Source organism: Papio anubis, chromosome 17 (genome assembly GCF_008728515.1).
Source record: "Papio anubis isolate 15944 chromosome 17, Panubis1.0, whole genome shotgun sequence".
Classification (NCBI taxonomy): Eukaryota; Metazoa; Chordata; class Mammalia; order Primates; family Cercopithecidae; genus Papio; species Papio anubis.
The window spans coordinates 3,793,180-3,819,602 of record NC_044992.1 but is presented as its reverse complement, the minus strand read 5'-3'; the positions used below and the strand labels follow the sequence as shown (position 1 = coordinate 3,819,602).

The window sequence follows — 26,423 nt, the reverse complement described above, 5'->3', positions numbered from 1 at the left end:
CTGTAATCCCAGCTACTTAGGAGGCTGAGGCAGGAGAATTGCGTGAACCCAGGAGGCAGAGGTTGCAGTGAGCCGAGATCTTGACACTGCACTCCAGCCTGGGCAACAGAGCGTGACTTGTCTCCAAACAAAACCAAAAAAAGAAAGAAAAAAGATACTGAGAGCGATGATGGCTAAGGAGAAAAAGAGCAGAAATCAGGAGGGTCAGCTGGCGACAGGATGAGCCCAGGACCCGAGTTTTTTCTCTCAGGCTGCCATGCTCCCTTCGTGAAGGGAATTCCTGTGAGTGCTCAGATTTCGGCCATTTGTTTCCATTCAGGGAGAAACCCCGTTGCACACAGCGTGTCGGCATGGCCTGGCCAACCTCACTGCAGAGCTCCTGCAGCAAGGTGCCAACCCAAACCTGCAGACGGAGGAAGCTCTGCCTTTGCCAAAGGAGGCTGCATCCCTGACCAGTTTGGCGGACAACATCTATCTGCAGACACCACTGCACATGGCGATCGCCTATAACCATCCGGATGTGGTGTCTGTCATCCTGGAGCAGAAAGGTAAGTACGTGGGAATACTGTCCATCATTTTGACTTGGGGACAGCGGTTTAGGATCGTTAGTTACAGAGTTAATGTTTCTTCTGTTGGTGAGTTTCGTGTAGCTAGTTTCTTACTCCCAAAAAATCCTTTCAGGTCAAACTAGAGAAGCATGTAGTCTGGCTCTTGACTGCTGCTTCCCTGTGTGTGGGGGCCTGCCCATTTCACTTGTTAGGTTAAGCTGGTAGAACTTTTGATTCTGCTGTCTGTCTTATTTGAGTATTTCTCCAGGCCGTTTAGTGTAGGTCAGGCAAAGCTGCGCCTCGGCGTGAGCACTGTCTTGGAGAACCCTGCTGTGGCAGGCACCCCGTGAGAGAGGGGCCAGAGAGAAGGGCCAAGGGCAGCCCCTGCGGGACAGAAGGGCCGTTTCCCTCAGAAGGTCTTCCTCATGCCTTCTCTTTCCTGTCCTGAGGTTTATTTTGCTCTTGCCTCAATCCTTGTTAAGGACAGTGGTTTTTTAGCATTGTCTTTTTGGAGGGAGGTGGGGTTTCAGGTACTGTGCGCCCTTTTTCTGGTCCTCACAGAAGTTTTAAGACTGTAGGAGGGAAGTTTTAAGATTGTGTATTAGGAAACACCATCGGGGCGTTGTTCTAGTCTTTTTAGTGATCAAGTGTGTTTCCGTAATGGAGTCCGTTTTCCTTATGTGAAGAGTCAGTGTTTTAAGCTTTTAAAAAAATTCATTTTCCCCGTAAGTTTTGCTCCAAAATATCAGATTTCTGGGCTTCGAGTCCTGACAAGATTTATCTACTCTCTTTTTGTAGCATTCATCGTATTACACCCAACAGTTAGTTTGAAACTGAGTTCTTACTCTACTGAATGCTTTATATGGGATCCACAGATGGTGAACTCAAATGTTCTTTTCCTTTTTAAAACATTCAGCCAATGCTCTTCATGCCACCAACAACTTGCAAATCATTCCGGACTTCAGCCTCAAAGATTCCCGAGACCAGACTGTGCTGGGCCTGGCATTATGGACTGGTAAGGCCGTGCCGGGGCCGCTCATGTCTGCGGATAGACAGCTGTCTGAAGCAGGGCTGGGCGGGAGAGAGGGAGCGAGAAAGAAAGAGGAGAGTGGGCTAATCATTTGGTTGTGAAATAACCTTTCTGTTTGAGTTAAGCCTGTTAGATCCAGTGGAAAACTGCTGGCTTTGAGAAGTTGAGAGGGTATGTCTGTTGTAGTAAGATGTTGAGGAAGCAGGAAACGCTGAGCGTGGATGAAATCGGGGCTTGTTTCTTTCCCAGGCATGCACACGATCGCAGCCCAGCTGCTGGGCTCTGGGGCCTCCATCAATGACACCATGTCGGATGGGCAGACCCTACTGCACATGGCCATACAGCGGCAGGACAGCAAGAGCGCACTCTTCCTCCTGGAGCACCAGGCAGATATAAATGTCAGGTAGGACGAAGCCGCTCTCTCCACTGTAACACCAGGTTACAATTAATTGAGATGTCAAAAGCACAGCCTCGCTTGTAGAAGTGTTTTTGTTTCATATTAGATAGAGGAAGGGAAACAATAGCTCTAAAAACACACAAATGCAGTGTTGTCACAAAATCATCAAAAGTCTTGATTGTAATGGAGAAAAGGACTGTCCTTTGCTCTTGTCTGAACCTTTCAGGACCAGTGCACAGTATTGCACAAGTCTCACTGTAAAAAACAATCTAAAGTCAGGTTTTTTTTTTTCTTTGAGTCAGGGGCTCACTCTTGCCCAGGCTGGAGTGCAGTGGTGCAGTCTCGGCTCACTGTGGCCTTCGCCTACTGGGTTCAAGCGTTTCTCGTGCCTCAGCCTCCCAAGTAGCTGGAATTACAGGTGAACGCCACCACGCCTGGCTCATTTTTTGTGCTTTTAGTAGAAATGGGGTTTCACCACGTTGGCCAGGCTGGTCTCGATCTCCTGACCTCGTGATCCACCCACCTCGGCCTCCCATAGTGCTGGGATTACAGGCGTGAGCCACCGCGCCCGGCCTAAAATCAGTTTTTAACAAGGAATTTCAGTTACAATGAAGAACGTTCCAACAAATGAGCCACCAGTAAGGCTTGAGGGGGAAAAAGACGTGACATGGAGTCCAATTGTTACTGTGGTGGTATTTTCAAAAGAACTCCCCTTGCTCTCCAGTGACTCTGAATGACTGAGCGGGGGAAGGAAGGGTTGTCAGCTGGGTTCTTGGGTGGCATTGTATTAAACTGCTCTAAAAAGTGACTGTCGTTCTCTAAGAATTCAACACGCTGGGGTGTTATCTTCGAGAGGCAATAAGATGACATGGTTATGTGTTCTAAAAAGGCAGAATGAACAGACACTGTTTTCACATTTCATTTCCCTGAGAAAATATTTCATGCCTGTGAGTGAATATGATCAGGGTACGGAAGATGCTGGGCTCTGGAATGCCCGGAAGGGCACCTTCTGTGCTTTGGCCTCAACTACAAATGTTGGTTTCGGTGTGCCTGTCCTAGCAGGACTCGGGACGGGGAGACGGCCCTCCAGCTGGCCATCAGAAACCAGCTTCCACTTGTGGTCGATGCCATATGCACCCGAGGAGCGGACATGTCTGTGCCAGACGAGAAGGGGAACCCCCCGCTGTGGCTGGCCCTGGCGAACAGTCTGGAGGACATCGCGTCCACTCTGGTAAGACAAGCACAGCCTTAGCCTCTGCTTACAGATGGGGAGACACTGTGTCAGGGGCGGAGCTGGTGCCTGCATAGCTGTCACAGGAGCAGGAGATCTGCCAAGTAACATGGTGGGACAAGGACAAGCGGTCGCAAGTCACGTTAAAGAAACTTGCAGTTCAACGTGGTCTCGGCCAACGCTTTTGTTTTTAGGTTGTCTTCACCAAGAAAACCACCAAGCAGCGAGAGAATGGCGGCATTTCCTCAGGAGCCCTCTCCTGGGCTTGGCTGATTTGCTGTGGGGTGTCCTCATTATCACCATAGTGATAATTTCCTCAGTCTTAGGTTTATCACCCTTGTTTGCCAGACAGGCCCCAAACGTGGAGGCAAACCTGCACGCTCTGGTTCAGCTCTCTGAAGGGCCTGCAGTGTGGTATGAAGACATTACGCACCTGGAGGTTTTAGCTAGTTGTTGAGCTTACCTGTTAGTTACAGGTGTGTTACTGAGGACCGGTTGGTGTACACAGACACTTTGCGTTTTCTGTCCCTTCTAGAACTCAGCTCTAAAGGACACAAATTAAGCATAACTTGTTGATACTTCCCAAGTCTGTCCCAGAGGACCTAGTGCAAGAACTTGCACACAGCAGATTTTAATTAGTGTTCGTAAAACTAATGAGTGATACAGATTAAAGTAATTATCATTTAATCAACTGTATCTTATCTGAAAATGGATTTAATGCTATACATAGAGCTCAGACTTGGTAATAAAACTGCTTGCCTTTGCTCAGCAGTGTTTATGAGTAACTGCGTTTTCCTGCAGGTCAGACATGGCTGTGATGCCACATGCTGGGGTCCAGGACCTGGTGGATGCCTTCAGACGCTCCTGCACAGAGCCATTGACGAAAACAACGAGCCCACCGCCTGCTTTCTCATCCGCAGGTCAGACTCCCCAGTATCTCTCCAAACCGTTTTAGTGCGCTTGTTGCAAACTGGCTCTTTCCTTTTTAAATCCATCTACAGTCTTGGCATACCAGTAGCCGGCTTGACTTTCGCAGTTAAGGTTATCAGAGAGTCACTGTTCTGTCATGTCAAGTCAGCCAAGAGCCAGGCTCCCTTGTGACAGGAAGAGCTCACAGGCCTGGGTCAAAGAAGCTGAAAGCTTAAGTCAGTGTCCTGCTTTGGGAGCTGCCTGAGCTCCTGTAGTCATGGCGGACCAGTTCAGACTGTGAAGCAGGAGGCTATGGCTGGGGAGACCAGATGGTCTCTGCAGGACCCCACCACGGTGTGTGAGTCCTAACAGGCTCTGTGGCCCCCTCAGAGTGTGGGATGTGTGGGAGCCAAGGTTATTCAGGAAGCCTTTACAGCAGTGGTTCTCAAACTTTATGGTTTTCTTTCTTTTTTTTTTTTTTTTTTTTTTTTTTTGAGACAAGAGTCTCACTGTGTCACCCAGGCTGGAGTGCAGTGGCGCCATCTCGGCTCACTGCACACTCCGCCTCCCAGGTTCACGCCATTCTCCTGCCTCAGTGCTGGGACTACAGGCGCCCGCCACCACGCCTGGCTAATTTTTTAAAAATATTTTTAGTAGCTCAAGCCTGTAATCCCAGCACTTTGGGAGGCCGAGACGGGTGGATCACGAAGTCAGGAGATCGAGACCATCCTGGCTACCAAGGTGAAACCCCGTCTCTACTAAAAAAAATACAAAAAATTAGCCGGGCGAGGTGGCGGCGCCTGTGGTCCCAGCTACTCAGGAGGCTGAGGCAGGAGAATGGCGTGAACCCGGGAGGCGGAGCTTGCAGTGAGCTGAGATCTGGCCACTGCACCCCAGCCTGGGTGACAGAGCGAGACTCTGTCTCAAAAAAAAAAAAAATATTTTTAGTAGAGACGGGGTTTCACCGTGTTAGCCAGTATGGTCTCAATCTCCTGACCTCGTGATCCACCCGCCTCAGCCTCCCAAAGTATTGGGATTACAGGCGTGAGCCACCACGCCTGGCTCAAACTTTATGGTTTTCAAACTTTCTTTTTGTATTTTCTATTTTTATTTTTGAGATGAAGTCCCACTCTGTTACCCAGGCTGGAGTACAGTGGTGCGATCTCAGCTCACTGCCACCTCCACCTCCTGGGTTCAAGTAATTCTCCTGCCTCAGCTTCCTGCATAGCTGGGATGACAGGCGTGCACCACCATGCCCGGCTAATTTTTATGTTTTTAGTAGAGAGGGGGTTTCGTCATGTTGGCCAGGCTGGACGTGAACTCCTGACCTGAGTTGATCCACCCACCCTCGGCCTCCCAAAGTATGGGATTAGAGGCATAAGCCACTGCATCCAGCTTGTTCTCAGACTTTAAATGTATGCATATCCCCCTGGGGAGTTTCTAACAATTCTGATGCCCGGGTTGCCCACCCCCAAGACCAGTCACAGAATATGGGAGTGGAACCCCGACTCTGGTATTTGAGGCTGGGGCCTAAGGACAGCAGACCCGGCCACAGCAGACACTGTTGGGTTGGATGAGGCTGCTGCTCTACTTTTGTGATCAGCATGCCTGTAGGCCGGGTCCAAGCGCGGCGTGTTTTACATTTCCCCATTCCCTTCAGTGGCTGTGACGTGAATAGTCCCAGACAACCAGGCACTAACGGGGAAGGAGAGGAAGAGGCTAGAGATGGGCAGACCCCTTTGCACTTGGCAGCCTCTTGGGGGCTGGAAGAGACGGTACAGTGTCTTCTGGAGTTTGGTGCCAACGTGAATGCACAGGTACGTCGTTTCTGTTTTCCAGGGAGATAGATGTGGCTCCGGCATGAGGGAAACCTCCTCCTATGGCAAAGGACCTTGCACAGTGCCCAGTTCCAGGCGCTGCTTCTTCATGAACACACGGCCTCCCTTGCAATGTTCATGATTTCAGGCTGACTGTGCTTCTCTGGGCCTTTGTCCTTACTACAGCAGGAGGAAGATTTGTTTCAGCTCTTTCTCTTTGCCTCCTATTGCCCCTCAGTTACAGATTTCCACTGAGAGTTTAGTCCCAAATTGCATACTGTATTTAGGAGAACATCCTGGTAGCTCACTGGAGCACCCCTGAGTTTTTTCAACATTCGAGCCTGTGCAGATTGGTATCTAAGGCCCTGCAGCCAGATAAGGAGTGGTGGCTTAGAGCGGAGACTCACTGCAGATCTGAAACACGGGTGTGTGCCGGGTCCACAGTCACCACTGGGTCGCTGGAACGTGGTGTAACAGGAAGTGACTTTTAGTCATTTCTCTTTGGCCTCTTTAACAGCTGAGTCAAACACAGGGTGGGAGTGTTGATCGAGTCTCATAACTGAAATTTGATTTAAAAGTTATACCCCTTCATATTTTTCCTGAGTTTTATCTTGCAATTGAACATTAAATTCTGTGCCTTGTTCCATAGGATGCAGAAGGAAGAACCCCCATCCACGTGGCCATCAGCAGCCAACACGGCGTCATCATTCAGCTGTTGGTTTCTCACCCCGATATCCATTTGAACGTGCGAGACAGACAAGGGCTGACCCCGTTTGCCTGTGCCATGACTTTCAAGAACAACAAGTCAGCCGAGGCCATCCTCAAACGAGAGTCCGGGGCTGCTGAGCAGGTGAGTGAGGAACACCCAGCATTCTCCACATTGTCCTGGGCTCCGCGGAAACTGGAGACTAGACAGATGTCACCAACTAAACATGGCTCTTCCTGGAAAGAACTTCGGTTGGAAATTGTCCTCCCTGCCCTAGAATGTGGCTGCTGAGATGTCCCATCAGTGCAGGAGGAGATCTGGCTCCTCTGCCTGTATGTCAGCACCTGACAATGCCAGGCGGAGACGGAAGCAGAGGCAGTGGGCTCCATCGTAGGAAGTCTGTGGCGTGTACAGCCGAGCTCATTCTTTGCTTTTGCTAGGTTGGTCAACTGTCCTAGTAAGGAGTGTCTTTTAAAGAGCTTGCATTGTGACGTTGGGGCAACTTCCTGAGTGTTTTGGAGGAGTTCAGTTACTCAGCAGGCTCAGCTGTCCTTGTTCTTTGTGGTGCTTTACCAGCTGCTAAATGTGGATGGTGAATTGTGGATCTGCAACAACCACCTGGGCGGGAAATGACAGTAACAACTGGTCTGAGTGGGAGTGGGGAGGGGTCTGTCAGGCCGGTCCTGCGGGAACCTGACTCTCCAGCCAGCACCTACAATACTGGCAGCGTTTAGAAATAGCCACTCATGAAGGGGAGATGCAGACTTGGGACCCGGATGAAGTGAAATCCTCGCGTGGGTGGAGATGATTGCTTGGTGTCTTAGGCTTCTGGACGCCACCTGTCTTCAGCCTTTTCGCAAGTGTGACTGGATTGTGTAGGTGGTGACCTCACATTTCTCAGGTGGTGTGAAGTGGCCTCCCATTTCTTCTCTCCAGTGTGAAACTGGACTGTCGATCCAAGCGCTTTGCAGATCCACTGTTTACGGGACTGGCATGTGCTGTGGCTGTGTGGCCTGTGAAGCGGTGTGCCGTGTGTGCAGCACTGGGGTCTCGTTCACTGCCGCCGCCACACGCATGCTAAGACAGCTCTGGGAACTCCAGTCTACGGTGTGGTTGATTTCGTTGAGCTCTGCTGGGTTTCCATCAGTGGAGTGAAGCCTGTGACTTGCTGTTGGTTCCCTCCCACATGGTGTGTAGTCTTGTAGCTCAGTAAAAGAGGAAACTGTCTCCACGTTTCTGAAGCCTTTGTTTGACTGCTCGGGTCAGGCTGGCAGTGCCGCTGGGGCATTAGGATGCTGGGCACTTGTTTTAGCCAAAGCAAAGAGACTTCCAACGCTTGTCTCCTTCTTTGCCTCTCCGTGAGTATCCTGATATCTTGGCGCTTTCATTTCCCTATCCTTCAGATTGTCTTTTTCTTGGTTTTCCCCATCCAGTTCCTACTACAGGAGGCTGCCAGGGCAGCGTGGGTTACTGCAGCAGCTCCCTTCCCCTGACCATGTGGGTGTGGCTATGCACACCTGCTTCTGTGCACAGATGTGTAGAGCGGGTCTGTGGGTGGGGTTGGGGGATGGCGTTTCGTGTTCATTCTTGGGAGGGGGTTTCCTAAGACTGAGGGAAGGTCTCCATCGTGACCTCTCCAGTGGTCAGTTCAGCTTGCAGATGAAGCTCAGGAGGTACTCTTAAAAGGGAACTAATCTTTTGCTTTGCACTTGTTGCTGTAGGTGGATAACAAGGGCCGGAATTTCCTTCATGTGGCAGTTCAGAATTCTGATATTGAAAGTGTGCTGTTCTTGATAAGTGTCCACGCTAATGTAAATTCAAGAGTCCAGGATGCCTCCAAGTTGACCCCCCTGCACCTCGCTGTCCAAGCAGGCTCAGAAATGATTGTCCGCAATTTGGTAAGTGACACAGAAATACTGCATGTAATAATACGTTGTCAAAGCATAGTGTAGAGCTTGTGCAGAATCTCATCACAGGTGCTTTGCCCGGTGTGGTGAAAGGCCAGTGTGAATTTGGGGAGCGAGGCCGGTGCACTCAGGAAGATGGCGTCAAGGGCTGCATGTCCTGAGCGCCCTGTTGGGCTGCGTGGGCTGCCAGATGCTAGATGGGGCCCTGCCGGAAAGCAGGGTTTCGACGGCAGAGGCAGGGCGGCAGCACAGAGGAAGCGGAGACCCGCTTCTGTTCTCTGTCAGGCATTCAACTGGGACTTTGAAGTGAGCTCTCTTAGTTTTCAAAACCACAGAGGGGTATGAGAAATGTTTTACATTTTACAAAGGAGAAAATTTAGGCCAAGAAAGAGTTTTACCCCCTAAGGCTATGTAAGCTAGTAGTGTTGGAGTTTAGCCTTGGCACTGGACTCCAAAGCCTGCTTTTTCCAGGATAACATAATACTACCTGGGCAGGGAAGGGTCTCAGCCATGATGTGGAGATCCGGAAGTGCATGTGGTGTGTTTTATGTAGGAAAATTTGGTAGAAGTTGTAGGAGAGTTGAAAGAGCTGTGGGTAGAGAGGCAGGCAGAAAACAGAACGTGGGTGTCATATTTCAGACGAGAACTGTGAGCAGCCAGTATGTTTTAGGCAGCGGAGAAACCACTGTAAGTGTCTGAGCTGACAGAACAAGGCCAGAGCTGAGCCAGGGCTTCCCCATCTGGTCTGCTCCTCAGAGCCGGCTGTCGCTGGTCCCTCCCGTCGGTCCCCGACGCGTGCCGCGGAGCTGGCCGCCAGGGCACCTGAGCAGCCTTGCTGCCTTGGTGTAACTGTTTCTGAAGAGTACTTTTTAGAGAAGCCTTGTGACTTGATTGTGTTTGAGCTGAGGCAGCGTTTGAAGGAGGCGCCTTGAGAGTGAGACACACAGGTGTGGGGTGGGCTCACCGGGGACTAGACCGTGGGGAGGCTGTGGAAGTGAGTGTGAACTGAGGAATGAGGAGAGGTGGATCTGATGATGCCGGGAACAGACTGGATGTGGGAGAAGCAGCCAGGGAGGCGGAGCTGGGTCCCAAAGTCGTAGGGAATCAGCCTCGTGTTCATCAGTCTTTATGCCTCTGTAGGGCGGAAGGAGGTCTACTGTCCCTGACCAAGGTTCCTGCCTTCCTGGGGCCCGGCATGACAGATGATAGGAGCGCCCAGAAACACTAGAAACAGCGGGTTTTCCAGTGTCCACGTGCTCCTTTCTCTTTGAATTGATGCTGCATCCTGTTTGAACCTGTTCATACTGAAACCCCTTCCCTACCTCTCTCCTCCCAGTTAACCAGCTGTGGGGCCAGTGATGATCCCTAACATAGCACCAGGGCCCATGAATATGCGTCTGTGAGACGCCCTGTATTGACAGTCCCATATCCACTCATGTGTCTTACCGATCAGTGGTGAGACTGGGCGCCCAGAGTTCTGAGGAGGCTGGGATTTAGAAGTCAGGGTCCTAACCGAGCAGCTAACCAGCGCCTAGATTTTCCCAGAGGCAGTGCCTGTGCACGCGGAGGAACCAGGGGTGGCCTTTCACCTCAGGAGCGGCAAATTGGGTCTGACTACAGACTACAGGTATTTTCTGTTTACAGCAACTGTTTTTTAAACTTTTTCAGAAAAAGGATGATGAACTTCAAATACTAAATGAATAGGGCATCATGTAAAGGTCCCACTTGCTGTTTTGATTCTGTAATTCTTTGTGTCCCTTTTTTTTCTTTTTTTTGTTTTTTGAGACATGGTCTTGCTCTGTTGCCCAGGCTGGAGTGCAGTGACCTGATCATAGCTCACTGCAGCCTTGACTTGCCAGGCTCAATCAGTCCTCCCATCTCATCCTCCCGAGTAGCTGCGATTACAGGTGCACACCATTATAGTGCCCAGCTAATTTTTAAATTTTTTGTAGAGACGAGGTTTTACCATGTTACCTAGGTTGGTCTTGAACTTCTGGGCTCAAGCAGTCTGCCCGCCTCAGTCTCCCAAAATGCTGAGACTACAGGCCTGAGCCACTGCACCCGGCCTGCGTTCTTTCTTTGAAAAAACAGGCTGGACGCAGTGGCTTATGCCTGTAATCTCAGGACTTTGGGAGGCCAAGTTGAGAGGATCACTTGAGGCCAGGAGTTTGACACCAGTCTGGGCAACATAGCAAGACCTCGTCTCTACAGAATTTTGTTTGTTTGTTTGTTTGTTTTTACCAGGTATAGGGTCACATGCCTGTGGTCCTAGCTACTCAGGAGGCTGAGGTGGGACGATCATCTAAGCTCAGGCGTTCAAGGCTGCAGTGAGCTATGATGGTACCACTGCACTCCAGCCTGGGTGACAGAGCAAGTTGCTGTCTCAAGAAATAATAAACAGAAAACAGTAGTGAAATAGTGCATACTCACTGTGGAAAAACTCCAAGCATGGAAGGAGATGAAACAGAGCGTGTCTCCCTTTGACTCCAGCTCTTCCGAGTGTGGCGTTTATGCTCTGAAACACCTTCCAAGTGCCCGTGTGCGTGCATGCTTGTGTGTACACAGAGCTCTGTCTTCCCCAGATGGAATCGTACTGTCTTCTAAATTGCAAGGCTTTTTAAACATACTTGTTATCAACATCTTTCCATGTTAATCGATAAATATTTATCATCTTACTCTATTGTTTGTATCTATTACAATTTTTACAACCAAACCCCTTTGCCATCAGGCTTTCCTATTACAAGCAGTAGACACCCTTACATAGTACAGTGAACATCACTGCAGTCTTGCACAGTTTTTGTATACGAAAGCCTTAGAAGTGGAGTTTCTGTGTTCCAAGGAATGGCTGGTTAACGTTTTGATAGGTAATTGCCAAGTTGCCCTTGGCACAGGTTTTGCTGTTTTCTGCTTCAGCAGGGGTATGTGTGAAGCCCTTATGCTCCCAGCTCTGTCAGCAGGGCAGGCCATCAGCCTCTGTGGGTGTCAGAAGACAAGCAGACTTGGCCCCCACAAGGGGGATCTTGATTGTGGCAGAGAGACTGACTGTTCATGTAATGAACTTCAACAGCTTCTTGCAGGAGCCAAAGTGAATGAATTAACCAAGCATCGCCAGACTGCCCTTCATCTTGCTGCCCAGCAGGACCTGCCCACCATCTGCTCAGTCCTCCTGGAGAATGGCGTGGACTTTGCTGCCGTGGATGAGAATGGAAACAATGGTAACTCCCAGTCATTCCTTAGTGGCTTGAACTATCCCTCCATTCTAGGGGTGGGTGCAGTGCACCCTTGGGTCTGCTTCCCCTGGGAAGCTTGGCTTCTACAGGAGAAAGCTGTGACAGGAAGTGCTCTGCGCAGGGCGTCCAGCCTGCGACTGCCCAGGCCTTGGGCAGCCTCCCCGTCTGAGCCCTGGAAGCCTGCACTGCCTCCTTGGGAAACTATTAAATCTCACCTTTGGGTAACTGCTGAAGCAGAAAGCACAGCACAGAGCAGGCGTGAGATTGCGTTTGTGACGCATCCTTGAGGGTGGTGAAGACCAGAAAGGGTGGCTGTGTGTGGCCGGTCGCTGCTGTGGCCAGGTCCTGTTTACAGAGAGGTCTGTGCGGGTGAGGGGAGTGGGGAGTTTTCTGCGTGTGCTTCTGAGCTTGCACAGTAAGAGGATTTACTTCCCAGCTCTTCATCTTGCTGTCATGCACGGCCGGCTCAACAACATCCGGGTTCTCCTGACAGAGTGCACAGTGGACGCCGAAGCCTTTAATCTCAGGTGAGTGTGCTGGGCCCGCACAGGCCCCACGGCGCCTGGCCTGCTGCTCAGAGCTGCTGGTTGCTGGTGCCTCCTGTCAGCCCCGGGGAGGGGCTGCAAAACTGGCCACTAGGGCCCCTCACCAGCTTCGGGTACTTTATTTTGGTACTTTTGGTACTGGTATTTTGTTTTAATAAAAAATGCTTCTTAAAAAAACTTTTGGCCGGGCGCAGTGACTCACACCTGTAATCCCAGCACTTTGGGAGGCCAAGGCGGGCAGATCACAAGGTCAGGAAATCGAGACCATCCTGGCTAACACAGTGAAACCCCATCTCTACCGAAAGTACAAAAACTAGCCGGGCGTGGTGGCGGCGCCTGTAGTCCCAGCTACGCCGGAGGCTGAGGCAGGAGAATGGCGTGAACCTGGGAGGCGGAGCTTGCAGTGAGCTGAGATCCGGCCACTGCACTCCAGCCTGGGCGACAAAACGAGACTCCGTCTCAAAAAAAAAAAAAACTTTTGTTACGCATGCACTTAGGTTACAGTAAAATACAAAATAAGAAAAAGAAAGACTTTGTAGAACCTCCTTTTCCTTACCTGTTTTTCAGGCGTCACAAAACCAGGGCATCACACATAGGCCTGCTTCCTTATCTGATGGTGGGAAGAATAACCCTCATCTTATTGTATGATTTTCAGAGTTAAATTTAAAGAACCCAGTAAACCCAGCATGTCTTTTAGATGTATCCACCGTCACAGAGTTCAGAAAATTCTGTTTGTTTTGTGTGTGATGGCCCTGGCAGATACGTTCCTAACTTTTCCAACTTGTTGTATCAGAGGCCAGTCACCACTGCATATTTTGGGACAATACGGCAAGGAGAACGCGGCGGCCATCTTTGATCTCTTCTTAGAATGCATGCCGGAGTACCCTCTGGACAAGCCGGACGCAGACGGCAGCACGGGTACGTAGCAAGGCCGCGCCCCGCTTCCGGGAAAAGCAAGAGCCCAGGCACACGTCGTTATCTGAGAGCATTCAGCTCGCAGAACAGTTCTGTTGGGCCCTCTGAGTGTGAGTTACAGAGCCCTGTTGTGGAGTCTGGGGTGTCTGGTTTTAGACACCGTCACGTCTCACGGAGTCTGGGGTGTCTGGTTTTAGTCACTGTCACATCTCGGAGTCTGGGGATCTGATTTTAGACACCGTCACATCTCAAGTGCATCGAGCGCTCTGAAACCATCCATACCCTTCTCCAAACAGGCCTGCCCACCTGTTTTTGTTTCCCTCATTTGCCTTTTGTCCAGTCAAATAGGGCCCTACCCAAGCTCCCAAATTCCAGCAGAGAAAGAAAGTATAAGCATCTCACAGGATCTTCAAAAGGAAGAGATGCGCTCGAGTGTGTGTTGGCATGCTTTGAGAAAGTGGCAGACTGCCCAGAAACACGGGGCGCCTTCTTATGCCGAGGCTCCAGGCCTCTCCCGGCTGCTCTGGGTCCCCGTGGTCACTGGTCACCCGTGTGTCCTAGCTTTTCTGATGATTTTTGCGTTCGTTTTCTTGCCGAGGACTCGCGGCAGCCCCATGAGGGAAGCAGCGCACATAGGTGTATCCCCGTTTTTCGGGTAAGGAAAAGTAACCCCATGAAACAAAACCAGATGTCTCATCCCAGCCCAGAGCCCTCCGCGCAGCTGTGTGGCTGCTGCATTCCCATTCACTCACCCGTTCTAGAGAGAGCGCCTCTGTGGTCTTGGCAGAAATGGAGTCACCATGGGGTTGTCTGAACCTTAACATGGGACCGCATCCTTTCTCACCGTTTTCTCTTGGTCTTGAGAGGAGTTGGTGGCCTTGCTACGTGAGCATTGTTGTTTAAGCTTCAGAGGAGTCAGCCCCTGGGGGTGGAGTGAGCAGCACATACTCAGCACACCTTGCCTGGGAGCAGGTAAACAGGAACAGGCAGCAGGGAGGGGCTCCATGTCTAGGCCCCCGGTTTACAGAGACCTGGGTGCAGATGCCTAGCCCTGTCCTAGCCCTGTCGCATTCTAGCAGGGTGACTGGGTGCATCCTCCCTCATAGGCCTGCTTCCTCATTTGATAGTGGGAAAAATAACCCCCATGTTATTGTACGATTTTCAGAGTTGAACTTAAGGAACCCAGTAGACCCAGCGTCTGGGAAAGGGCAGCAAAGGGGAGCCGCAGTGAGCTGTAGTTGTTTGTAGGGAAGGCCAGCAGGTTGGCCTGGCCAGAGTGTGGGTTCCCACGGGCTCCACGGGGTGGAAGAACTTTCTGGAACATGTTCCTAATACTGATTTTTCTTCTCCATGTGTACACAACTCATAGGTTTAGATTTAGTTACATTGGGTGAAAAGAGCTTTGATCTTTGTGGAGAAACCAGTGTTTCATGCCAGAGGAAGGCACCTGAGACCACAGTAATGACTCCCTCCGTGGTTACCCCTCACCACCTGTGCGACCTTAGCTCTCTCGCAGCCAAAGCTCCACGCGGGAAAGACTGCGTCTCGGAAACCGCAGCTGCTCTAGAATTCTTTGGCTCGTGGCCACATCCTTTATTGGAAGATGCTACAGGTTGTCCACAGAGGTCTCTCCAGAGCCTCAGGGCCCCTGTGTGTCTGTGGGGACTTCGTGAACAGACGTCCTGCCAGCAGTCTGTTCTGCCCTCGGCTGTCTTCCGCCCTCCATGTGTGGGTGCCAGGCTGGGCCGGGTGGGAAGGAGCCCTGTGTGTGCTTTTGTTTTCCAGTGCTGCTCTTGGCATACATGAAAGGGAATGCCAACTTGTGCCGCGCCATCGTCCGGTCGGGGGCTCGCCTCGGGGTGAATAACAACCAGGGAGTCAACATTTTCAACTACCAGGTCGCCACCAAGCAGCTTCTGTTTAGACTTCTAGGTGAGTGGCCTGCTTTCTGCTCTTACAGTGCAAGCAGCGTCTCAGTGTTACCATCGCGATGTATTGTACTGGCGATCTTCCAATCTCATGGCGCCTTACGATCGGAACTGCTCGTCTCCAGGCAGTAGCTGCGACTGTCTCTCTGAATAAGTGAAGGACTTTTGAGCAGTGTTGGGAAGGTCGCTGTGAACAGTCTTTTCACAGCACTCTGCCTTGTTCATTTCCCACGTCCCACAACCTTCTGGAAATGCCCCAGCAGGCCACCCTCCCTGTGTCTCCTGGCCACTTATCTGCACACCTGTCCTCTTGAGACTGATCCAGATCCTCTAGAACCTTCAGAATGGCCCACGACTCCAGCCCCTGTCAGCTCTCCCTCCCCTGCGTCCCTTTTGTGGACAGGAGTGCTTCCCTCTTGATTTCACATTTGTGAATCTTTTCTGTTCCTGCCGAGGTGACAGAATCAGAATGCCTCGAGTGCCTGTGCTGTGTCATCACCCACAGTGGGGAGAGACAGACAGGAAAACAAGCTCAGACCCCTGGTAGCCATGTGATGGCGATGCACAGGACCCGCCCGGGGGCACAGCTGGTCTGTGGCAGAGCCAGGTTGAAGGGCGGCGTTTGTGACACCTGGTCCACTGCAACTTCCCTCTACCATGCACTTAGCCTTTTAAAAGCTCAGCACTGGTGCCCATCACAGGGCCGGCGACACACACACATCCCAGTACTCAGAAGGGACTGACGGATTCACATGCTGCTCCCTCCCCGTGAGCTCAGTGGACCTCTCTGTGCAGAGCGGTCAGTGCCTGGCATAGAGTGAGAGTTCAGCCAGTAAATCCAAGTGATGGTCATTCCTGTCTGCACTGGTAACTCCTAACCTAGATGTGAAAACTTGGTTCTTCCTTGTAGGTTGCTCTGCCCGTGGCCCCACCGCAGACTCAGGCACTCTCTCCAGAAGCCTGGAAATCACCTGTGTCTTCTGCCTGCTCCCTCTCACATCCCACACTTGTGTTCAGTCACTAAGTCTTACAGATTCTGCCTCCTCAATTTCTCTTGTCTTAGTCCCATCCTCTGTTCCCCTGGCCAGTTTTTCTAGCTGTGTGGTCTCTGTTCCCTCCCTACCGTGCCTTCCGTCCCAGTCATCCCTGACTACGTGTTTCCCCCACAGACATCACCGCTGGTCCACCTCGTTGACCACTGTTTCCTTCTCCCCAAGTCTCCCGGGCAAGGGCTGATCCTCCAGTCTCCTGGGAAGCTGGCCCTGAGCCACTTAGAACCTGTTGCTCCTTCGTCACCTATGTCATGTGGCAGTGGGTGGCCGCACTTCCTGGTCTGTTTCCCTGCTCCCTCTAAGCCCTGGGGCTTGCCTGGCGCAGTTGACGGGACTAGTCCTCGCCTCTTTGTGTTACAGATATGCTATCCAAGGAGCCTCCATGGTGCGACGGCTCCTACTGCTATGAGTGCACTGCCAAGTTTGGAGTCACAACTCGCAAACATCACTGGTAAGACCCCAGCGTCACCGTCACAGCAGTGAGGGGACTTCGCTGACGCCATTGCTTCCCCCCTTCTCCAGGATAGGCCGTGAACTTGCCCGGGTCCTGCACATTCACGGGCAAAACTTGACCAAATGGAGGGATGAGATGAGCACACCCAAGGATCTTACGGAGGAAGAGAGATGTAGGGAAGGCAGGGAGCCTGCAGACTGGTGGCGTTCCTGCTGGAAGCTGACGGTGCACAGTTCCCAGGCAGCCTGCCTGTCCTCCCTGACTTGCTGCCTGCAGCAAAGCTGAGATGAGCTACTGCCCTCATGGTGTGCCTCAGTATGGGGCGCTTTGCCGAGAACTAAGGAACTGTTCCCATTAAGATGAGATAGATAGGCCAGGTGTGGTGGCTCATGCCTGTAATCCCGGCACTTTGGGAGGCAGAGGCGGGCGGATCACTCGAGGGCAGGAGTTTGAGACCAGCCTGGCCAACATGGCAAAACCCCATCTCTACTAAAAATACAAAAATTAGCTGGGGGTTGTGGCGGGCACCTGTAATCCCAGCTGCTTGGGAGACTGAGGCAAGAGGTTGCAGTGAGCCGAGATCATGCCACTGCACTCCAGCATGGGCGACAGAGCGAGACATCATCTCAAAAAAGAAAAAAAGAGAAAAAAAAGATAGTGCTGAGCTGCTCTCTTTTTGTTTTTGAGACAGTCTTGCTCTGTTACCCAGGTTGGAGTACAGTGACATGAGCTCGGCTCACTGCAATCTCCACTTCCCGAGTTCAAGCAATTCTCATTCCTCAGCCCCGAGTAGCTGGGATTCAGGCATGCGCCACCACGCCCGGCTAATTTTTGTATTTTTAGTAGAGACGGGGTTTCACCATGTTGGCCAGGCTGATCTTGAAACTCCTGCCCTCGAGTGATGCGCCCGCCTCGGCCTCCCAAAGTGCTGGGATGACAGGTGTGAGCCACCACGCCCGGCCCGAGCTGCTCTTGATCTTCAAAAAAAAAAAAAAAGCCGCCTTCAGTATTGCTTTAACATAATGATTGACTAGAGTTTTGTTTTCATAGACTAAAAATTCTACATGAATTATGGTAACCTGGCTGGCAGTCAGCAGAGTTGCCAGAGTAGCATCGCGGGCGCCTTGTCTGCCAGGCCCTGCTGCGGTTGTCCTCACTTGCCAGGAAGCAGAGTCTGTCGTCAGTGCTCCTCTCATACTTCCTTTCTTTGCTTCCACAGTCGTCACTGCGGACGTCTTCTTTGCCATAAATGCTCGACCAAGGAGATTCCTATTATAAAGTTTGATCTGAACAAGCCTGTACGAGTTTGCAACATTTGTTTTGATGTACTGACTCTGGGTGGGGTCTCTTAGTGAGCCCCCCGGAGGGCCCAGGCCACATCCTTGGTCACCTCCCCAGCAGCTGCTCTGCTCACCAGCCTGACCCCACCCAGAGCAGGAGCTGGCGCGTGTCTTCCTGCGGCAATAGACTGGAACAATTAAGGACCATGGTGTGATAGATCCCATTTCAAATGATTCCATATGATTGTCTGTGTGTGTGTCAGACTGTGATCGATTTCACTCGATGTCTCACTGATCGGACCAGGCCATTTGGCCTAAGTGGTAAATGTGAGTAGGAATTAGACCCCTCCCCATTCTGCTAGCAACATACAGGGACACTTGGAAACCAGTTTTCCCTTCCAGTAGCTTGGTGTCCGTCCCAGAGCATTCATGAAGTCTTCCCGCTGGGCTGACTGATGGGGCAGAGCCTCACGGTGTAGGAAGCTGGCTAATGAGCTGGCTTTACTCTAGGGTAAGTGGCTGTGGACTTTTCTGTACAGTGTTTTCATAAAGATAATAGGATCCTCTTGCCCTGAAGTCTTTTTTTCTTTTTAAGCTAAGCTGTATTTTTAGTGAGCTACCCCTTTTAAAAAGGTGAAATCTTTATTCTTAACAGGGTTCAAAGATGAGAGCTGAAAACTCGTGGCCTTAACAACTGAAAGCTTTACAGTGTTCACGCTACTGAGGTGTCAGGAGTGCAGCGGGGCCGCCTGGCGCCTCGTAGCAGCCGTCTCTTTCTCTCGTCTTGCTGCGTCCTGTCTGTGGAGTCCTCAGTCACTCTGCCGCTGGAGAGTGCTGGAGGAAATGCACTTTTATTGTGCTGCACTTTTTATAGAGCTGCATTATTGGTGATCCCAATTAAAAATCCATATTCAGAAATACCCTCACGCATTCTTGCATCAGTGATTCTAATGCTCAGCGGTGACTGGGCCTCCGCTCACACGGTCTCCCAGGAAAAACTCTACAGAGCATCTTTTAAAGCAAGAGATTCACACAGGCCAAGTGATGAGAGGTGGAGTCACTAAGGCTTCAGCCCCAAGGGCATCTCCAGCCTCAGGCCAGCAGGTCCTATGTCCTTGACACAAACGCTTCTTGCCGAAATCCTCCCTAGTGATGCTGCGAGTGCTGTTGGTCCCAGTTCTGTGTAGCTTGCCCTGCCCCACGAAGGGCCACCAGCCGAGGGCCCTGGCCACCTGTGCACCACCTTATTTTGGAAGTCTCTGGCTTGTGTGCTGGATGAGGCCGCCAGAACTTGTTGGGCCGGCGTCGCTGCTAGTACATATATGAACCATGAGGTGTTAAACTTTTCTTTTGAAGGTTTGGCCAGTTTCTAAAAAATGCACATTTAAAGAGAAGCATCTACCACTGCTTTAAAACAAAACAACTCTGAGATGAACAATATGTGTTATACTCAGAGATTAACAATCTCAATCATACATACTGATTCTTTTAGACATTTAATAACCACTACATTTTTTTTTTTGCATTAATGAAGTTTGAATATATGTGTAAAGGGACTAAATATTTTTGCAACAGCCTGTTTTTTGTTCATTCTTTCCTGGATAGTGTGTCCTCTGTGTTGGCGGTAGATTTATACATTCTGTTGCCTAAATATGTGTGTAAAATGAACTGATAAACTGGAGTACTACTTTAAAAAAAAGCTTCTGTGATTTATAAGATATATATGCTTTCTATGTTAATATAAGCTTGTGCACAATGTTTTAAAGAAAACAATTAATTAGAAGCATTCCCGTCTCCCAGTCTGACATGTTTCATACAGAATTTTTAATAGAAAAGCTCTGCTAGTCTTGGCAGACATTTGGCCATTGTGAGGCATGTGGTCAGTTTCCATTTTCTGTTACCTGAAAAGGGCCATAAGGAAGCAGGCAGGGCTTAGGTAGCTTGGTTACCTGAGTTAGAAAGTAAGAGAATCATGGTTCGGGTATGAATTAAAGTGGTTGGCACATGGATACCTGTTCTTGAAAAAGAATGTGGGAGATGAGTCAAGGGTGAAGCCGATTGTTCTACCCATGCCCTGCCACACCAATCTCAATAACAGTCTCGCCTGTCATTGCACTTAGAATCTGAAGATCATGTTTAAAATATGTTGATTCGAGCTTCTGTTTCTTAGCCTGAGTCCCAGGACAGCAGTGGTACTGACCAGCTATGGACTGGGAGAACATTGAGTCCTGCTATCCATTGGCTGCAGGGTGCATTCATGTGGATACAGGAAAAGCCTCTTTCCACAGACTTAGGAGGTCCCCTGACCACGCAGGCTGCACTCAGCTGGGCTGCACTCAGCAGGCTCCTTGAGTGGGAACCGTCCCAGTGGACTCCAACATGCACTGCCCTGGCTGGGACTAGGCATGCTTCCAGCCCTTCCTGTGCTCTCCCTGCTGTCAACACTTGAGTACAAAACTGCCTAGCTGTGGGTAAGTTTTCATCAGTCGCTTAAGTACTAGTAGCAAAAACTGAAATTCATTCAGAAAGTTGCCACTTCTGAATGAGTAGAGCAGGAAAAATAAACTTTACTGAAACATAATTTGCTGCAACAGTCAACGTTGTTATGCTGAATTTGCTCTGAGCTGCCCTTTGCTCATCGCCAGATTTATTATTCAGTGTATTCTTAACAGTCTTTTGTTGTCGTTGTTTTTAAAACAAAGGTACGGACCACGTGCTATATATAAATCGAATGGCTTAAACTAATTTGCTGTGATCCTCTAACACCGAAATTTCCCGTAAACTTAAGTGCCTACACTTAGGACTTTCGACTTTCAGTCATCTTTTTCGTGGTGTCTCACTAACATGTTAGAACATGTTCTATTTGGAGTTTTGGGCCTGTGCACTGTCAACCCCAGTTACCGATTTAGTTGAGGCTGGATTCGACTGCTCAGTTCACCTGCCACGTTCTCTCCAAGGAGTGGGGTCTGCGTGACCTTCAGTCCTCTACCTCAGAGCCCCGAGTCATTTCTGACAACCCCGTTCCGTGTCCTCACTCTTGTCCCTGAACGGGTCCCTGTGTGGATCTGTGTGTGTGTGTGGTTTCTCTGCTCCCCTCCTCGTGTCCCATACCTGCCGTAATGAACCGTTTCTGCACTGATCTTGTCCATGGGTATGGAGTGGAGGGAAGGTCTTGGGAAAGGGGAGAGCCTTGACTTCCATCTAGGTTTCTTTTATCTGGAGAAAAAGAACATTTTTTAACTATGTAATGCTCAGCCCTGAAAGGCAAGCTAACTTCCCAGGTGACAGTAGCAGCAACAAGTAAGGGTAATGCTTCCATGACAGACGCTTGCTTCCCTTGGGACAAGTCCCAGAAGAACTATCTGAAGCACCAAAGCTCCCCAGCCCAGCCTGGTGGCAGAGGAAGGAGGCAGCACCAACTTGCCAAAGGGAATTGGGAGCTACCTTCTCACTCTGGAAGTAATTTAGTGAAAAGCTGACTGACAAGATAAAAACCCTGAAATTCCCAGAAGTTACAGATGCCTTAAAGACTTTCTTTGGAAGATCATTGCCTGTACAATTCCTTTTTTGTGTGGCATAAATAATATATTAACCTGTTACAACTGACAACATTGGTTTCCTGCAGCTAGGGAGTCTTGAGTTGAGACTGCTGGCCTTGATGACTTGCCCTTTTTGGCAGACGTGCGGAGGTGGCTGTTACAACATCGCTGCGTGACCCCAGAGGAGGGGCAGTAGCTGGGCAGAAACTGAGGCACACATGTGGGTTGGTACCCTGGCTTCCAACCCATTCGGGGCGGTGCTCAGTATGGGGTGATGGGATCACAGAGGACCATGGCACTTATCAGAATTGTTTCTTTGGAGTCTGTGTAATGGAATGTATTTTTCAAATACTGATATTTGCATTTTCTGTAACAATTCCTTATAATAAAATGAAGTAAAATTGTGCATTTAAAGTGGAAACTTTAATAAGACATTTGTAGTTACTTCTAATGCAGAAATACCAATAAGCATTAAAAACAAATTTTAGAAAACTCCTGACATGTGAATAAATTTCTTGACCAGCTGTCCTCCAGGAAAGTTTGAATTCCAACAACATTTTTCAGGAACATGCTGTTGACAGCAGTAAAAGTAGCTATTTTATGTATTTATTTTTAATTTTTAAAAATTTCAGTAGGTTTTTGGGGTTCAGGTGGTATTTGGTTACATGAAGTTCTTTAGTGGTGATTTCTGGGATTTAGGGGCACCCATCAGCCAAGCAGTGTACAGTGGACTCTTATCCCTCACCCCCAACCCTTTCTACTGAGTCCCCAAAGTCCACTGTATCATTCTTACACCTTTACGTCCTCATAGCTTAGCTCCCGAAAAGTGTAGTTATTTTAAACATAGTAGCTGCTTACTTAACTCACTGTGCCTGTGCTCTTGGCCCAGATTTCAGCTCATGGCACCGAGCGTGATCACTGAGGCAGTCTCAATCACCGTCGCCTGACCCCTCTGAAGTTCCCAAGAGGGTCCACTCATGATGAGCTTTCTGCTGGCCAAGGCGTGAAGGGCAACTGGCACTGTGGGCTTCAGAGAATACTAAGGACGGTTTCAGGGCTTGCAAATTGAAATCTAGTGATCCATAAAGCCCCTGTACAAATCGTTACCAATCAAGCAGCTCCCGTGGCCCTCACGCTTTCCTGAGCTAATACAGTCCCTTTTGCCTGTCTTCCATTTTGCTTACCCCTAGGTCAGACTAGCTGTGGTGACAGAGCTCATAAAGCTCATTCTCCAGTGGCTTTTCTCATCGTTCATAGGCACTGTTAAGTGTTTCCACATGACAATCCCAAGTAATCCTCACCGCTATCCGTAAGGTGAACAGTGCTAACCACACTGTCACTGGTTATAAGCGAAGCACAAATAGTAACCAGGAACACAGCAACTTCCACACGTTTACCCAGCCAGAGAAGAGCACTGGGTTTTAGTTCTGGTTTTTCATTGACTAGCTGAGAGTTCTGGGCAAGTTTCCTAACTTCTTTGCCTCTGTTTCCCTACCTACATAATGGGGGTGGACTGTAGTCCTTAACTCACAGGGTTGCCTGGAGGAAGGAGATCAGTAATGTGCCCTTCTCATCCAAGTACCCAGATTCTGGTGTGTGCACGGCAGGGCTCTTCTGGCAAGGGCTACGGTGGTATCTGCTGCCCCAGAAGAAATCGGGGGCTCTGGCAAAGGCTACGGCAGTATCTGCTGCCCGGAAGAAACCGGGGACTCTGGCAGTAGGAAATGCTCTCAAGGGTGGGGTCCAGCCTAGGGTCGCTGCCCTTCTCTGAGGGGCACCCGCAGACTTCTGAGCAAGCACAGTCCGAACCTCCCCATTGGGGCTGGCTTTCAGAGCACAGCTATGCCTGGAGCAAAGCAAGTGTGGGGGCGGGGTGGGATCACTGGCTGAGCTGGGACCAAAAAACCTCAGACTCTTCACTCTTAGATGTTTATAGAAAACTGTAATCTCCAAATGAAAAGGCAGACGTTGAAACTTCCTTCAAGGTGAGCTCTTTATTTTTGGGTTTTGTTTGTTTTGGGACAGAGTCTCTCTTGTCACCCAGGCTGGAGCACAGTGGTGTGATCTCGGCTCACTGCAGCCTCCGCCTCCCCAGTAGCTAGGACTGCAGCCGCACACCACCACACCCAACTAATTTTTGTATTTTAGTAGACATGAGGTTTCACCATGTTGGCCAGGCTGGCCTCCATCGAACTTCTGGCCTCAAGAAATCCACCCACCTTGGGCTCCCGAAGTGCTGGGATTGTAGGTGCCCGGCCTCCTTCACAGTGTTGGAGTGGAGTGCAGCTGCAAAGGCTTTGCCTTAACACCATGCTCCCTGGTGTGGCGGAGATCAGACTCGCATCACAAAGCCCAGCTCTGTCACACGATGTTGATGTAACGATTAGAAGAGGTGGGGAGATATTCATGCCCCTTTTCTGGGCCATAAAATGGGAACTTCTCGAGGCAGGCATAGAGATTAAATGAGAACAAGGCCTGGCCCAGCAGAGTTGCGCAATACGGATGAGTTTTCTCCTTCCCTTCCTTCTGCCAGCAAGTCTGACTACATGCTGAGCCTGAGCTGAGCTTATCTGTGGCTTCCATCAAGGCCTTGCCCTTCCTCCCCCATGGTTTTGCCCAGGGCCACCTGTACTTGAGAGGGAAAGGCGAGGCATTTCTCCAGTAATTACAGCTTCTCACGGCTGAGCCCTTCAGGCCATTAAAATGACAACCGATTCTTGCCGAACCTAATTCTTTGCTGAATCCTTTGCCCTGACATGAGAGATGTGTTAGCAGGTTAAGTAGGAAGGTAATTACCATAAGGTAAGTATCAAAAAGGAAATGAATTCTCACTTCGCAAGGAACTCAGCAGGCTCCGAAGCCAGCCAAGTCTGTTCCGGAGCCTGTGCGCAGGAGACTTGCATCAGTCAGAGATCACGTACCCTCTAGGCACGGCCAGAGCCCGCAGCTGGCTGCAATGACGAATGCTCCTTTTCGTTTGTTTGTTTTTTGAAGGATGGAGAACATCTTGGGGCCTGGTCCTCACACTCTCCCTGCATTCCTGCCACAAGGACGGCCTCTGGCCGCTCTGTGGGGTTTCTTCCACCATTAGACAAGCCCGCTGAGGTCAGAAGCCTTGCTGCCCCAACCCCCAGCCCTGACATGATGCCTGGCACATAGTAGGTGCTTGGTAAGTTATTTGCTGAATGACTAAGGAGGACTAAATCAGGGGCACTAACTATTTTTCAGTTCGCCTGTGGTTGGGGGCTGTTTCTGGGTAACAGAGAAGTCTCAGCACTGAGCTCAGGGACTGCCTAGAACTGGGAAGAAAATCCTAATTTCAGCTCTTCTCCTTTCTGTCTGCTCCTGGTCCTGCCCCAGGGAGGGCCAAACATACAGAAATATGGAGGAGTGAAAATGACACCAATCAGGCATCCAGAGCTTTGCATTCTAGGCTCAGCTCCACGCTCAGTGACTTCAGTTCTATGTGCCGTTGTTGCCTTATCTCCAAAAAGCGCGATGGCTCACACCTGTCATCCCAGCACTTTGGGAGGCCAAGGTGGGCAGATTGCTTGAGCCCGGGAGTTTGAGACCAGCCTGGGCAACATGGTGAAACCCCATCTCTACAAAAATAAAAAACTAGCCAGGCGTGCTGGTACATGCCCATAGTCCCAGCTACTCGGGAGGCCGAAGTGGGAGAATCTTTTTGAGCCCAGGAGTTCAAGGCTGCAGTGAGCTATGATCACGCCACTGCACTCCAGCCTGGGCAACAGAGTAAGACTCTGTCTCAAAAAAAAAAAAAAAGAAAAGAAAAAGAACTCTGCACGCACTTCCCACATGTTAGGCGTGGTGGATATAGGGGCACAGCACTGAGTAAAGTGGATTATAGGGGTATGGCGCTGAGCCACATGGATATAGGGGTATGGAGCTGAGTCATGTGGATATAGGGGTATGGTGCTGAGCAAAGTGGATATAGGGGTATGGAGCTGAGTCATGTGGATATAGGGGTATGGCACTGAGTAAAGTGGATTATAGGGGTCTGGCACTGAGTCATGTGGATATAGGGGTACGGAGCTGAGTCACACTGGGGCTCTGTCCTCAGAGTGTCTGGTCCAGTTCAAGAGGCTGATAGGAAGTTCATGGTAAGAGCCCACTGTGATATGAGCACAGTGCCATGGGAACCAAGGAAAGTGCCTCTGTATCTCACTGCTGGCCCAACAGTTACTGAAGCCTTCCAAGAAGGGCCTGACTGAGCTGAATACTGAAGCAATATGGGGCGGATTAATTCAACAGAGAAGAAAGTGTCATTCCAGGCAAAAGAAACAGCCTGTGTGAAAGCACTGCAGACATACCGCAGTGAGAGGGAGGCTGGAAAGGAGGTGCACATGGGAGAAGATGGGAAAGGCACAGGTCTAAAAGGAGAGAGGCCACAGAAGGGCCTCATGTGGCACGCAGCAGAGGAGCTGGCACTCAGTCCTTATAGATAAGGGGAGCCCCTGAGGAGGCTTAAATGGGACATGCCTTGATCATGATTAAGAAAGACAGTTCGGCCAGGTGCGGTGGCTCACGTGTGTAATCCCGGCACTTTGGGAGGATGCGGTGGGCGGATCACGAGGTCAGGAGTTCAAGACCAGCCTGACCAACATAGTGAAACCCCATCTCTACTAAAAATACAAAAATTAGCTGGGTGTGGTGGCACGTGCCTGTAATCCCAGCTACTTGGGAGGCTGAGGCAGAAGAATTGCTTGAACCCAGGAGGCGGAGGTTGCAGTGAGCTGAGATCGCGCCACTGCACTCCAGCCTGGGCAAAAGAGCAATACTCCATCTCAAAAAAAAAAAAAAAAAAAAAAAAAAAGGAGAGAAAGAAAGAAAGATGGCTCCCAGCAGTGCGGAGGAGGGATTGGAGGGAGGGAGTACAGTTAGGCTCCTTCAGTAATCCAGGTAAGAAATGACAGC

General features: G+C 50.2%; 1 protein-coding gene across 3 annotated transcripts in view; it reads left to right on the top strand.

Annotated features, from left to right (window-relative positions):
• The window catches only part of ANKFY1 (ankyrin repeat and FYVE domain containing 1), a 99,515-nt gene extending 77,535 nt beyond the window's left edge, over nt 1–21,980 (top strand). Inside the window, exons 12-26 of one of the 3 annotated variants that reach the window (XR_002517935.2) lie at nt 320–548; nt 1,465–1,563; nt 1,828–1,981; nt 3,038–3,206; nt 4,008–4,126; nt 5,776–5,932; nt 6,582–6,782; nt 8,360–8,536; nt 11,613–11,760; nt 12,212–12,302; nt 13,114–13,238; nt 15,021–15,167; nt 16,576–16,666; nt 17,889–18,460; nt 18,605–21,980. Coding sequence is in view for 2 of the 3 variants with exons in the window: in XM_021928583.2 (XP_021784275.1) it covers nt 320–548; nt 1,465–1,563; nt 1,828–1,981; nt 3,038–3,206; nt 4,008–4,126; nt 5,776–5,932; nt 6,582–6,782; nt 8,360–8,536; nt 11,613–11,760; nt 12,212–12,302; nt 13,114–13,238; nt 15,021–15,167; nt 16,576–16,666; nt 17,889–18,021 (2,040 nt within the window). In the remaining variant the exon portion in view is untranslated. Of the gene's footprint in view, nt 1–319; nt 549–1,464; nt 1,564–1,827; nt 1,982–3,037; nt 3,207–4,007; nt 4,127–5,775; nt 5,933–6,581; nt 6,783–8,359; nt 8,537–11,612; nt 11,761–12,211; nt 12,303–13,113; nt 13,239–15,020; nt 15,168–16,575; nt 16,667–17,888 lie in introns of all 3 variants that reach the window. The other 2 variants (XM_021928583.2, XM_021928582.2) reach the window with 2 other exon arrangements.
• Nucleotides 21,981–26,423: the final 4,443 nt, after the last annotated feature.